General features: G+C 43.0%; 1 protein-coding gene across 6 annotated transcripts in view; it reads right to left on the bottom strand.

Annotated features, from left to right (window-relative positions):
* fat3a (FAT atypical cadherin 3a) overlaps positions 1-13,930 on the bottom strand; it is a 224,141-nt gene that overhangs the window by 136,938 nt on the left and 73,273 nt on the right. For 4 of the 6 annotated variants that reach the window (XM_036001133.1, XM_036001134.1, XM_036001136.1 and 1 more), the window contains exon 1: positions 1,295-4,601. In XM_036001133.1, coding sequence (XP_035857026.1) covers positions 1,295-4,601 — 3,307 coding nt within the window. Of the gene's footprint in view, positions 1-1,294; positions 4,619-13,930 lie in introns of those variants that run through there. The other 2 variants (XM_036001132.1, XM_036001137.1) reach the window with 1 other exon arrangement.

Here is a 13,930-nt window from a genome sequence, read left to right as displayed (position 1 = left end):
TCCAACGTATGTGTATGTGGTTCGCTCAACCAATCAGTGCACAGCTCATCTAAATATTCATGAGCATACCATATTTGGAAGAAAAGCTCTCGTTCCAAATAGGGCAAAAACACAGGGATGCATAAGGGCCCATAGAATCGCAACTGGGCCATTTTCAGCCTAATCAATGTTACATACCCTATTAGGAGACCTTAAGGAACAGTGTGAAATACCCTATATAATCATGCTATCACCCCTTTAATGAGCATTATTGGAGGAGCCTGAGGCCAACGACTACTTCTGTTATTGTTGTGCAAATGACAAGTAAAAAACCTTAAACCTTGAAATGACCAACAACAAAGAAAAAGAGCCATGGACAAGCATTATTGAGCTACAGAAATTCCCTGCCACATAAAGCATAACATAAAGCATCACCAACACAGCCAACACAGAGATGTAAGGACAATATCAACTCAACATTATCAGCAGCCCGCAAACTAGGGTTGGGTCCTAAAACCTGGAGCCGGAGTAAATGCCTGAGCTGCCCTCTGGTGCTCTGAAACAGACATTACAGGCAACAGAAGCATCGCTGCATGGGACGCTAGTTAACACTACACTTGGCAGCAGGTAACGTTAGCCTACTGTTACCTATAGCTGCCTTAAACACAGTTAAAAAAGCTGACAGCTCAACGTGTGACTGTATTTCACTAGAAAGGATTCCAACAGTCTGCAGCTAGACACAGAGGAGACTGTGAACGCCGCTCTGCACGTTTGATGCAGGGACGTAGCTAAGTATTTAAGGGACAGGGGGCTAAGATTACATCTACAATTATTATTTATTATTAATTAATATAAATTAATTGTTTGTTTCAATGTTTTAAGAAGCTTGTGGACATAGTGGCATTTGTTTTTACAAGCAGTTTTTTTAACACCAAAGTTAGGGGGACAGCTGGGGGGGGCAAGGTCAGCTGCCCCCCCTTGCCCCCCTGTAGATCCGCCCCTGGCTGAGTGCAGTGTCACCTCTCTGGACATGGAGGTCTGCCCTCCTGTGGCCACAGACACCAACAGCAGCTTCTTCTCTGCTGCCGCTCTGCCACCTTCTTTTGTTCCATTCTCACAATGTTCATCATGACTTTTTCATGTTACTTTTGTTCTTACTCTGTAACTACATCGCAACAATACAATGCCCAAAAAGTACAATACACAAAAATACGACTGTGTTACAGTAACGAGAGTAAACACAATTTGTAACTTCTACTCCTGGGCAATAATTCAAAAGCATGATAAACATAAGACAATTTTAAAGAAAACTCACCTGTCTCTTCATCAATGGAAAATCGTCCAAGCCCACTCCCATCACGAATGGAGTACTGGATTTCTCCATCTCTGCCAGCGTCATCATCGTTAGCAATGACTTGGAGTAGGGTAGTTCCAATCCGGGCATTCTCTTTAACTAATCCTGTCAAGGCAAAGTTGGAAAAGTATGGAGCGTAGAGGTTTTCGTTCACATCTACAACCTCCACCTCCACAAAGGTGACAGAGAGAAGGGAAACAGGCCTTCCTTTGTCTTTCGCCTTCACAGTGAGGTTGTAGAACTGCTGGGTCTCGTAGTCCAGCTCTTTTGTCAGCCGAATAGCCCCGCTGGCCCTGTCTACCTCAAACCATCCATTGTAGTCGTTGGCTAGAGAGTACCGCACCTGGCCTCCTAACCCCAAATCTGGGTCCTGGGTTTCTAACCAGGCCACAACAGTTCCTACGGGAAGATCCTCCAGAGCCCTGGCTTTGTACACATTGGGGATAAATAGTGGTGGACAGTCATTCACATCCCCTAATATGATTTTCAAAGTAGTTACAGAAAACCTCTGGTACCCTTTCTCTGCCTTGTCCCGGGCCTCAATTTTCAGGTTAAAAGCCAAAACAAACTCCCTGTCTAGTTGGCCAGCAACATACACTATCCCATTAGTGCAGTTGATTCCAAACTGGGTGGTGCTGGTCAAAACAGAGTACACAATCTCCCCATTGGGTCCTAGATCTTTGTCAGTGGCCTCAACCTGGATGACATCTGTACCTATGGCAGTGTTTTCAGGTATGACAATTCTATAGCCTCCTTCTTGCAAAAACTGGGGAGCATTATCATTAGCATCCTCTATGTAGACAGTAAGCAAACGCCAGGCAGTTTTCTGTGGCAGACCAAGGTCATAGATAGTTAGGTTGAGGAGATAACGATCCCTCTTTTCTCTGTCCATAGGCAAGAAGACACTGATAAGGCCAGTGTCCATGTCAATGGTAAAACAGCTGTCAGTGTTTCCATCTGAAATAGAGTATAGAATCTGACCGTTGAAACCTGTGTCACCATCGTAGGCATTAACCTTGAAAACACTCGAACCAATCTTTAGGTCTTCTAGCACAGCAATATCTGTTGGAAAAGCTTTGTCAAACTGGGGCGTTTGCCGATTGACGGAGAAAAGGTCAATAAAACCTTCTTCAATTTTGGGCTTGGTGCTAGCTTTGGACTTTTTAAGTAACTTTTCAGCTAACTTTTGGGCTACCCTTGTCTCTTTACAGTTGAAACTTTTGGGAGGAGATTTCCCTTGAGCAACTGAGATGTTAACAAATATAGGATCAGAAAAGTTCTCACCATCTGTGGCAGTTATTTTGAGACTAAAGACACCGTTCTTTGGACTGGCTGTGGCAAGGGAATGTTGCAGTGAAAGGACCCCTGAATCCGGGTTAAGGTTGAAGTACCCCCAATCGTTCCCTGAAATTATCTTATATTTTACTAGCTCCAGCTCATCTATATCAATTGCAGACATTGTGGTAATCACTTCATCCACTGGGAAATCTCTGGAGATCACCCCCTGGCATGCTACCTTCTCAAACAAGGGCTGGTTGTCATTTACATTTTCTAGGTGGATTGTTACATTGACTTCACTCTCTCGCCTGTAAGGTGACCCCCAGTCAGAAGCTCTGACAACAAACACAAAGCTCTCTGATGAGGATTCAAAGTCCAACTCTTTAGTGGTGCTGATGATACCAGAAAACTGATTAATCTTGAAAGGTAATGGCTGAAGGCTGGAAATGCTGTAAGTTATGTATCCATTTTCTCCTTTATCCTCATCAACTGCAGAAACTGTTAATACATTGGTCCCAACTAGAACACTTTCATTGACCAAAACCTCATAAGATGACTGATCAAATGTTGGTGTGTTGTCATTGGCATCCTTAATGGTTACCTGCACTTTAACTTTAAGGTCACTATCTATTTCCAATACCTCAAGATTAAAGACATTCTGGGTCACCTGAGTGAACCAGTGAGTGGTAGAAATTACGCCTGTTAAGGTGTTCATTTGAAAAAAAGCTGAATCTGCAGAAGGTGTCAGAATATATTCTGCATCATCTGGCTCTGGCTTGATTTTAACAGCCTCTACAATCGTGCCTGGTGGTGAAATTTCATTCAGACTAACATCATACAAATCCCGCTCAAACGTTGCTTCCGCTGTCTGCCGTTTCTTGACCATAATGTGGACAACCTTGACGGCAGAAAACTTCTGTGGGGATCCCCTGTCTTTAGCCTGCAAAGTGAGGTTACATCCATAAGAGTAAGTCTCCCAGTGTAACTCAGTGGCCTTTATGGCAAACTCATCGTCCACAGATCGTTCTACATAAAACTGCTCTGAAAGGTCTCCACCCACAATGACCACTTCGTCTATTTCTCCATTTAAGCCTTCATCTAGATCCTCAACAGTGACTATGGCATACACAGGGTTTTTATCAAGCCATGAGGGGCTGTGGGTGACCACATTCATGACTGGGGCATGCTCATTCACGCGCTCTACATGGACAAAAAGCTTGGCTGTACTGCTGACCCCATTATTTCCATAGAGCTTCATGCCACGGTCCACCGCTAGGATTTCTAAGTCGTACCGGTTCTGCTCATCAACATTGAGCTTTCCACTGAGAGAAACTACTCCACTGGTTGGGTGTACAGCAAACATCTCCATTTTCTCCTTGAAAAAATAGTAAAACTCCCCGTTGGAGCCAATATCTGCATCTGTGGCGGTGACTTGTGCTATGCTAGTCCTGAGAGGGGTGCTCTCCATTATGGTAACAGAGTAGGTGGTGGGTGAGAACAAGGGTCGCAGGTCATTCATATCCAAGACCTGGATGCTGACTTTAGTCCAGGTCTCAAGGAGGGACTCTCCCTTGACAGAGGCTTTTACTGTCAATACATAATTATCCTGAATCTCTCGGTTCAAGATAGCTGCGTTGCCACCTTTAGTCCTTATACGCAAGAAGCAGAAGTCGCCCAGCACATACTCCTCTGCCTTAAAAAACCCTTCGTCATCACCTGAAGTGATTCTGTAGCGGATCTCCCAGGAGTGCTGGGCAAGGTGGATGCCCATTTTAACTTTACTGTTGGCATAGGTGCGTGCTGCTGAATTTTCGTAAACCGTAGCGCGGTAGACAGCTTGAGTGAAGCCAAAGTGAGGTCCATCCTGAAGGCCCCCTTGGGTGTTCTGGCCGCAGCAGGGTGATGGCTTGAAGAGCAGCAACGGCAGCAGCAGGGCCAGGCTGAGGAGAGGGGCTCGCATGCCTGCCCACTGGCCCATATTCACATCCATCCCATCATCACTCCATCCTGAAACACAAAGAGACAGATAGAGACAGGGGTTAGCTACCAGGGGAGGGATTTACATTATTTACAGGTTACTTATTTTATCCTTATTTGTATGTCCATTGGATAACGGAGATTGATTAGAAGTGTGGAGGGGACAGTTACCAAGTTACCAGGCAACGAAAATGAAGGCTGACATCATCCTTGTGTGGTCTCTGGACACTGAGATCAGTGTCAACAGTCAATTGCAAGTTTCAGAAAAACCAGAGGTGGTTTGACAAAGAACAAAATAATTGTATGGCTAGGAAGAGAAGTGTAACATCACCAAAACAAACTCTAAAAAAAATTAGTGCAGAGGGCGAAATGATGGGCTGCTACACCATGACCCTATCATAACCCAACCCTGAAATACATGAAAACTGCAGCCCTGTGTCCCAAAACCATGTAATTTCTACAGACGCAAACCAGTTATGGTTTTGAAACTGAGAGTCAAGTAGCTGTTGTGTTCAGATTTTGTTTTCTTTTTCAGAAAAAAAAAATGTGTTCTGAAAGAAAGCAGCCACAAATATGTGCCAATCTGGGCTTTGGGAGAAAAGCCTGATCCGGTAGAGCCATGTTGTGGCCATAGGAGTGCCACAGTGGTCTGCATTTTGATGACTCTGCACTTTCCACCACAAGGAATGGAGAGATGGGGCGGGAAAAGACAGACGATGTCTGAGCACACTGATAATAACACACTGCTGAAGTGCACAGCAACAACACACACACAGTTACACTCACATGTACAGTATAAACTGTAGAAACTGTCTTAACTTCTAACTGAAAATCATTTGGCTTTGTGAGTGTGACCAAACACCACCAATGCCTTAGCCTGCATTTAAATACAATTCAACAGTCATTCAGGGTAGAAAGGCTATAATTCAAATGACAATGCCAAAAAAACCCTTCAGTTTTCGTCTGACCTTAAACTGTCATCTCAGTGTCAAGGGAGGGGGAGCACTTCCTGCTGGAAGTGTATGTGAGCAGTCTCAGTCAGCTTTACTGGGTCAGTACATCTCTCCTTTGAAAACTAGTGCCAGCAGGGAGGCACAGTAATGATGCCTCCACACTGCATTAACCCTCTGAATCTAAGCTGATTTAGTTCAGTTTTCACTCTTCACCTACAGACTTATGGCACCGTCACTGTGTGTCTGAAATCCGAAATCGTTTGGGTGATTTGTCTGTATATCCACACTGCAAATATGTGTACATGAATGGATAGACAAGAGTGTTCCAGGGATATAAGAACCATGCTGATGGTACATTCTGAGTTCTAGCATGGCCTTATTTCCATTTGGGTCAGTGATTTCTAACCTAGGGTACTGATACAGTTACCAGGTAGTAAATGGTAATTAGCACCATTCATTTCACATACATATGTCAATGCATTTGTGAGAAAATATATGGGATTACAAAGCTGTAGAGATAGAGATACGTCAGACAAAGTTGGTAACCACTGTTTCAGAAAACGCAGTGTATACAAGAAGTGTATTTTTGCCATGCAGCCAGAAAATCTGAGCATTTTGGCAAATCTGCACTACACAAGGCCATGCTGCAATAGCTACAGCAGTCCCTGTTTGACCCCAGGATGACTTTGATCCAAGAGAAAACCTCAAAACATTAACAAAAGATTTGGAGATGCTGATTCCACCACCACTATGCAATTGGAGAAGAAGGCCCTGTAAGTTGTGATGGTTTGGTTCTAAGGCTGGAACCCCTCTGTCTTGTGGGTGTTTATAGGGGATACCAGGCAAGACTGCATACATGTATGACCTGATGATCTAACAAGTAATCATCGGAGGTTTGATCCTCTAACGGCTACTGTGTGCCAGGCCTGGTTCTAGACTGCTTTGAATGGGGGGCGGGAGGGGGGGGCGCTCAGAATGGGCCTTTGAGGGACACATATTAAAGTGGGAGGGTCTGAGGGTCCTCCCCCAGGAAATTTGTGTCAAACGATTCATTTTCTACATTCTGATACATTTCTATGTACCAATTCATGGTGGAAACGTCTTTATTTATTTGTAGTAAAATACAGGTGACAATTCAAAGTATAAAAATATAATGAAATATAATGCAGGAGGGGGTGTTTACAGCAGGGACCTGGGCCCTGATCTGAGTACATCTGACCCCAAAGTCCAGTTTGTTTGATAAGTGTGAATGTATCCATGCCCAAGTCTACTTGAAAAGGTGGTCTCAACAGTTCATGTGTACACCCGTACGATTCGATTAGGTGTAAAAACCAACTGACCAAAAACACAGAAGTTGACTGCTAACATTTTTAACCAGTTATAGAACTAAACTGTCTCAATTTAATACTGATGCTATATCAGACGGCATCGCTTCGCAGATCTGCTTCGCTGCCACCTTCATCCTGCAGTCAGGGCTTCAGCGGGAGGCTGAGAGCTTGGCGCCCGACAGCAGCTGCTCCTCCTCTGGCCAGCAGCAGAACTTCACCTCGCTAAATCCCTTTACTTTCTCCAATGCAGTTTTTCAATTATTAAATCCTTCCCTGGTGAACACTATATCTCTGTCATTAGATGCGCCAAATTTGTGAACGGGGAAACAGAAATATGAATCTAGCTTTGTAGATGGAATGCCTACCAGACACGGTCTCACAGTGAAACTGCTCGGGTTTATGCGCGTGCAGTCTAGCCAAAGTTCCGCTTTAGGGAAAACCTACAGATTAGAAAAGTATCACAGCTCTCTCGTTGTGTCTCCATGTTTCATATATTAGTAAAACATATTGTTTCTGGATGGCATTTTTATGATTGGTTGAACCGACAAGGACAAAATAAAATAATTATATTTTTAAATTTGTGGTGAAGGGAGGCTACTGGCCTTGCCCATGTCTAGAACTGGGCCCACTGTGTGCTCACTTATAAAATCTTTTAAAGGTCTTTGAGCAAGGCACTTAACTCTTTGTCTAAGTCCATTTATTATAACATGCATGCTGGAAGAAATGGCATGCATCTTAAAAATGTTCATTAGACTGTAGCAGCCTGTGGCACCACTGCTGTTACAACGGCAGAGCCTGCTGTTATTTTCAATTGATACAATCCAACAATACCCAAGAGGCAGCCAAATATGGAAGTACGATAAACACATCTGTTCTCTGCACACACACAACCACAAACACACACACACACACACACACACACACACACACACACACACACACACACACACACACACACACACACACACACACACATAAACTTGTGGCCATGACAGCTCATTCCTGTCCCCCATATGTAGTGCTAAGACCCTAAGGGCTGGTTGGAGGGCAGTGTGCAGTGGGTTGACATGGAGCACATGTGCCTCTGCCTCCCCTAGATACTACTGTTGAGATCAGTGACAACAGTGTTCTCAAAGGACTATCTACCAGAGAGAGAAGCCATGGTCAGGCTGCGTGTGTGTGTGTCTACTGTGTGTGTGTGTGTGTGTGTGTGTGTGTGTGTGTGTGTGTGTGTGTGTGTGTCTACTGTGATGGGTTACGCTAATGTGTCAAACGTGTCTGCAAGTTGTTTGTAAAAGTGTATTAAAATGGTGGAAACCAGCGCCGGCCTGGGAGGCATAGAAACACATTCACTCAACAGGAATGTAAGGTATGTGTGGTTTATACTTCACTGTACAAAATAAAGTCAAATAAAGTCATTCAGCCCACTGTTATGTTCTCAAATTTTATTTTCCTGAAACAGGGAAAACAATCTACCAGTATGACACTATTACGTAAACTGCTTCCCTATCCAATTTCAGCAGTTCGGTTCACTCTGTTATTCCTGCGTATTGCCTTACTTTTTATAGTTGCAACACAATGAAATAAAAAAACATGTAAGCTAAAACATGTAAAGACACTGATAGTTTCCAAGACATTGGACCTTTTGAATGCAAATAAAATCCAAACGATGGCAATCCTAGTGCACTCTGTGTGCCAGAGCAGAGAGACAGACCTGTAAGATCAGTATGACACCGAGAAAAACACCCAGACCCAGAGCTCTGAAACTATTTAGGGCTCATATATAAAACCTATACTGAATCAGATAAGCATTGAATCAAGCTCAATTTTGCAAGAGAGACCCGAGTACAGCAGGGAGAAAGACAAACACACATAGCCAGACAATCACAGACTAAATAGATTCAAAATACATCCTTTAAGGTTATATACTCTATATTTAGCACATTAATATAGCAGTAAACCAATAGTTGCTATATAAAGATATAGTGGAGTAATGAATGATGTCACACTCCCTCTGTATGTGTTGTATTCCGAGCTGCTCTCGTGATAGCCGGTCCAGCTGTGAATGCATATGAGTGCATGTGAGTGCATATGAGTGCTGTGTGCGTCGGTATCAGACGCCACAGGCCGTGACAAAGCGTTCGTAATTGACGAGTTGGGGAGTGGTCTGTGAGAGCCATGTGGAGGCAGTCCCAGGCTTTCTTTTCAGTATTTCGAGTACAGCCCCTTTAAAGTATATTACGACCTCATGGGGCCTTGAATTGTTCCTTTTGACTCCGGATTTTTGAATGTTTAAATTCCTGCTAAAGCAGCTTTCAAGTGATTTTTAAAGCATACTACAGAACATGGCAATATGGTGGCTGGGTTAGCTCAGTTGGTAGAGCGGGCGCACATGTGTAGAGGTTTGCTCCTTGACGCAGCGGCTGTGGGTTCGACTCTGAGCTGCAGCCCTTTGCTGCATGTCATTCCTCCTCTCTCTCCCCTTTCATGTCTTCATCTGTCCTGTGAAAATAAAGGTCTAAAAATGCCCAAAAAATAATCTTAAAAAAAAAATAAAAATAGAATATGGCAATATGGTTCAGCCTAACATACAAACTCCATTGGCTGATGAAGGTGCGATACAGTGAGTTCTGGAAAAACCAAGTTAGTGGAGCTAGAGTTGGGATTATTCTGTCAAACTGGCATGAGCAGAATCATTGGAAACTTTAAGATGCCTACAATAATTTAGAATCATGTTCTGTTGGTTTGAGCAATGCTTCCCTGTACCAAACGCATGTGTAATGATGGACACACTTGTGGTTCCAGCATAGTTAAAGAGCTAAATAATTCTTCCAAAAACTGTATATTCCTTTAAAACTGCAGACACTCTGGAAATTGAAATCATTTAAATTCATCTGCTTCTTCTTAAGTGCATAATTGCTATGTTGTTTCTATACAAGGAAACCCCACAAGCCTGTGTCTGCAAAATGTTTACCACACACACACACACACACACACACACACACACACACACACACACACACACCACAAGGGATAGGGACAGAGAAAAACACTATCATTCTCCACAGAGAAGCCCCACTTACTGTCAGCTTTAAACAGCCTCTCATTAGCGTTTCATTGCAGGCTAATTGGCCTTGAATTGTGTGTCAAACAGCAGCCAGCAGCCTGCACACCCCCGGACACACCGGCCCTGCTAATACACAGCTATTCTGCCTTAGCTACCAGCTCACATGCTGATAAGGCAGCACACACACACACACACACACACACACACACACACTGTGGCTGAAAATGGTTCTTTACCCACCCAAAGCAACACTCACAGCACACTGACAACCAGAAAACCGTTACCATGTCCTCTATAGGGATGCTCCAATCAGCCGCTGGTCACAATATCCATAATCTATATCGACATCTATTAATTTTTCTCTTTCTTTGTGTTGACATTCTAAACTCATGTCGATTGGGGAAACATCCTCCAAGCTAGAACCGACAATCAAATTATATATATTTATTTGAGTAAAGTTCTCATCACGACAGCTAGAGCTCGCTTCCCTACGTGCACACGTTCCACCAAAACAAGTTCCCTCCTGAGGCAATAGTTGCAGAGGCACCAGGGCTCCGTCCAGAGCTTAGCACCGCCCAAGACGACTGTGATTGGTTTTAAGAAATGCCAATAAACCAGAGCATGTTTTTCTCCCATCCAGGAATGCTATGTGGACTAGCTAGACCTTCCTCTGCAGCACTGTATGGTACTTTCTGGTCTACATATCCCTGCCTCTGCTGAATTATTTTTATATCCCACTCTCAAAGTGACCAATGCTACTTCACCAATAGACCATATTATATACCTAAAATAGAAGTATTTTAAACTAAGTAAAGCACTGTAACGTGAACGGTCTATAGTGTCATGGCACTATAAAATCTGAACGGCAGTTGCTGGTTGTATTTAGCTGCTACAGAGCTCCGGGACGCCGGCTACCAGCGGCAGTTGTTTAGCCGTCAATAGGTAACTGTGAGACAGGCACCGCCAGATGACGGCCCTTTCGGGGGCTGTGGTAGTGGAGTTTAGCCAGAAAAAGGGAGTGTCATGCAGCGCTGACAGTTAAGTTTAGGCACCAAAACTACTCTGTTCCATTCTCCGGCTTGAAAGCACTGTTTTATGTTAACACCACGTTGTGCTATTTCATTTTGAGATTATTTTCCATTGGATATTAAAGTTCATAAATAAGTGTTTTGGCAGACACAAAAACATTACTTAAAGCCTGACAAGATGGATTTTAGATATTTTTTATTTATTTAAAGATATCATGAGAATCCAGCTGCTGTGCAAGGTAATGATCCAACATCGCACTCAGTGCTGTTGACTTTAGCAAACGGCCTAAGTGAACAGTGTCAGAAAATCACAAATCTATGAATACAATGGTGTTGTGAAAGGTCCTTCCTAAATTCTTCTAACCCTAACTACTGTTAAATTGAACAACCCATTTTAGCTTGACAATGCCCCCTGTACATATTTTTTTTAAAAGCATTTAAACCAAGACTGCCATCCCCAGTGGTATCCCCATAAGCACTGACCCTGCAACCCTATCTTCTCAGCGTCAGCCATAATAATTACAACGTTAATATATGTTGATTGGCAGTCATCCAGAATACATTGAAACAAAGCTACATATGAATTACATATGTTTAATACATATCCAGCCACCAACGATACTACTGTGATAGGACTCATTGACAGCAATAACGAAACTGCCTACAGGGATGAGGTGAGTAATTTGATCATGTGGTGCCACAGACATAATTTGTCTTTCAATATGGGGAAAACTAAGGTCATCATAGATTTTAGAAAGAACAAACCCACACATACACCTGTCTTTATTAATAACTCCCCAGTTGAAATTGTCAACACCTTTAAGTTCTAAGTTCCACATTTTAGACTCCCTCACATGGTCCTTCCATATCAGCTGTGCCATTAAGAAGGCACATCAGAGGCTTTATTTTCTGAGGTGTTTCAAGAAATATGGTATGTCCCTTAACATTCTACAGAGCTTTTACCGCTGTACAATTGAGAGTATATTGACAGGCAACATTGTAGTGTGGTTTGGCAGGGTTACTTCACATGACCTTAATCTTCTGACAAAAGTAGTCAAAACTGCATCTAAAATCATTGGGGTTCCACTTGAACCGCTCCAACCCATTTATCGAAAACACAGCACTAAGAAGGCAGGAGGTATTATGCAGGATTCTAGTCATCCTGCACGTAATCTCTTCTCCCACCTTCCATCAGGGAGACGTTTGCAGAGCATCCCAACGCGCACAACACGTTTTAGGGATAGTTTTTACCCCCAGGTAATAAGGTTATTGAATGTTAGCACAACAGAAAGGAGGGCTGTGGTCTGAACTTAGTCACTATGTCTATTGTGCTTGGATATTTCTAGATGTTTTTAAATGCTATTTATGTTTTTATAATTGTTATTATTGACTGGTGCTGAGAGGCCAAGGCACATTCTATTTCATTGCTGTGGTACTTTGTACTAATATGCATATGACAATAAACTTAATCTGAACTGAACTGAACTGAACTGAATAGGCTGGAGTTTCAGTCTGTAACCCAAGGCTTCTTGTTTGAAGCAGTGATTTTGACTCCAGTCCCCCACTCGTCTCCAGCTTCAATGGTTTAAACTGCAGGCTTAGCTTAGCAAGGCATCAGCTAAGTTGTTCTCAGATCAACACTAGCATACTAGTAGTAGTAGTGTTTTAGCACTGCCTCCAGATAGAGTAGGCTGTAATTATCACAGTAGGAGAGAAAGCATAATAGTAGTGGTGGAGGTTCTGGTGGCTGACCGTCACCTTGGGGACTTTTTAGCTTTTTTACGGTCTACAGGACACAATAACTCGTTCTGTTTTCATTTCAATTAACCCTACAGACTGGGACCAGGATCACTGGGTAGTGCCATAACTAACTTGTTAACTCACAACACTGGATTTAGTGTAAAGTTCATCTTTAGAGTGCCTGGGTAGCTCACCTGGTGAAGCAGGCGCCCATATATAAAGGTTTACTTCTCGACGCAGTGGCCGCAGGTTCGACTCTGCCCTGTGGAACCTTTGCTGCATGTCATTCCCTCTCTCACTCCCCTTTCATGTCTTCAGCTTCAGCTGAAATGCCCAAAATTAATCTTTTTTAAAAAAGAAAGAAAAACTGATGAGCTTTATCGGCAGTAAAAGGTTTGCTGCATGCTAATTAAATTTTTTCCTGTGACTCTTAATCAAAGCCGGTCTACGGAAAGCCTTTCACTCCCTATTTAGCCCCATTGTACCGAATTTGGTTGCAGTTCCACCAGAGTTCCACTGGGGGTGATCGCAAGCGAGTGCAAAATGAATGGGACTCTATGGAGCTAGACGGCTAAATTTGTCTCTTTTGCCTGATTGTCGTTGAGAAATCTCAGATTTGATTGTAGTTTTTGCAAGTTCAACATGGATTATAGTTCGAAAGTTGAATGAACGAGTACTTATGTCATTTTGATTTCTTACAGGTTGAGTCGTTGTTGCCCATAACACGCTAGCATTCTGCTAATGAATGCTAATTGGTCAGTGAAGGACTGATTACGATCGGAGATCCTGCTTGACAGCATCCGAAGCCAGAATGTCAGAGTGAATATTTCGGCGTGGTCTTTAAAACATTAGCAAACCTCTTTCTAGCACATGTATTGACAGGGAGAGCCTTACCTGTTAGTTCAAAAGGAAGCGACTCAGAGCTTGCTGTAAAGCAGTATCTCTGGCCGTATATGTGTATGATGTCATTGACATTTTAAAAGGCTTTTTAGAACAAAAAAGCCACTTTAAAAAATCTAAAACCCAGCAGTGTGTATTTTCTTAGCCTCCCCTTTCAAATGCAACATTCAAATTACTAAACAAAAAACTATATCCTGAGAAAAGTGGATTTTGAGGGGTATAGCTCCATAGAGTCCCATTCATTCTGCACTCGGCTGTGAGTGCCCCCTATATGGATCAAGAGTGGAACTGCAACCAGTTCAGAAGCCGGAAGTAACGAGAGAGTG

This window comes from Sander lucioperca, chromosome 5 (assembly GCF_008315115.2).
Source record: "Sander lucioperca isolate FBNREF2018 chromosome 5, SLUC_FBN_1.2, whole genome shotgun sequence".
Taxonomy (NCBI): domain Eukaryota; kingdom Metazoa; phylum Chordata; class Actinopteri; order Perciformes; family Percidae; genus Sander; species Sander lucioperca.
Note: the sequence above shows the minus strand (reverse complement) of the source record. Positions and strands in the feature narration are given on the sequence as shown.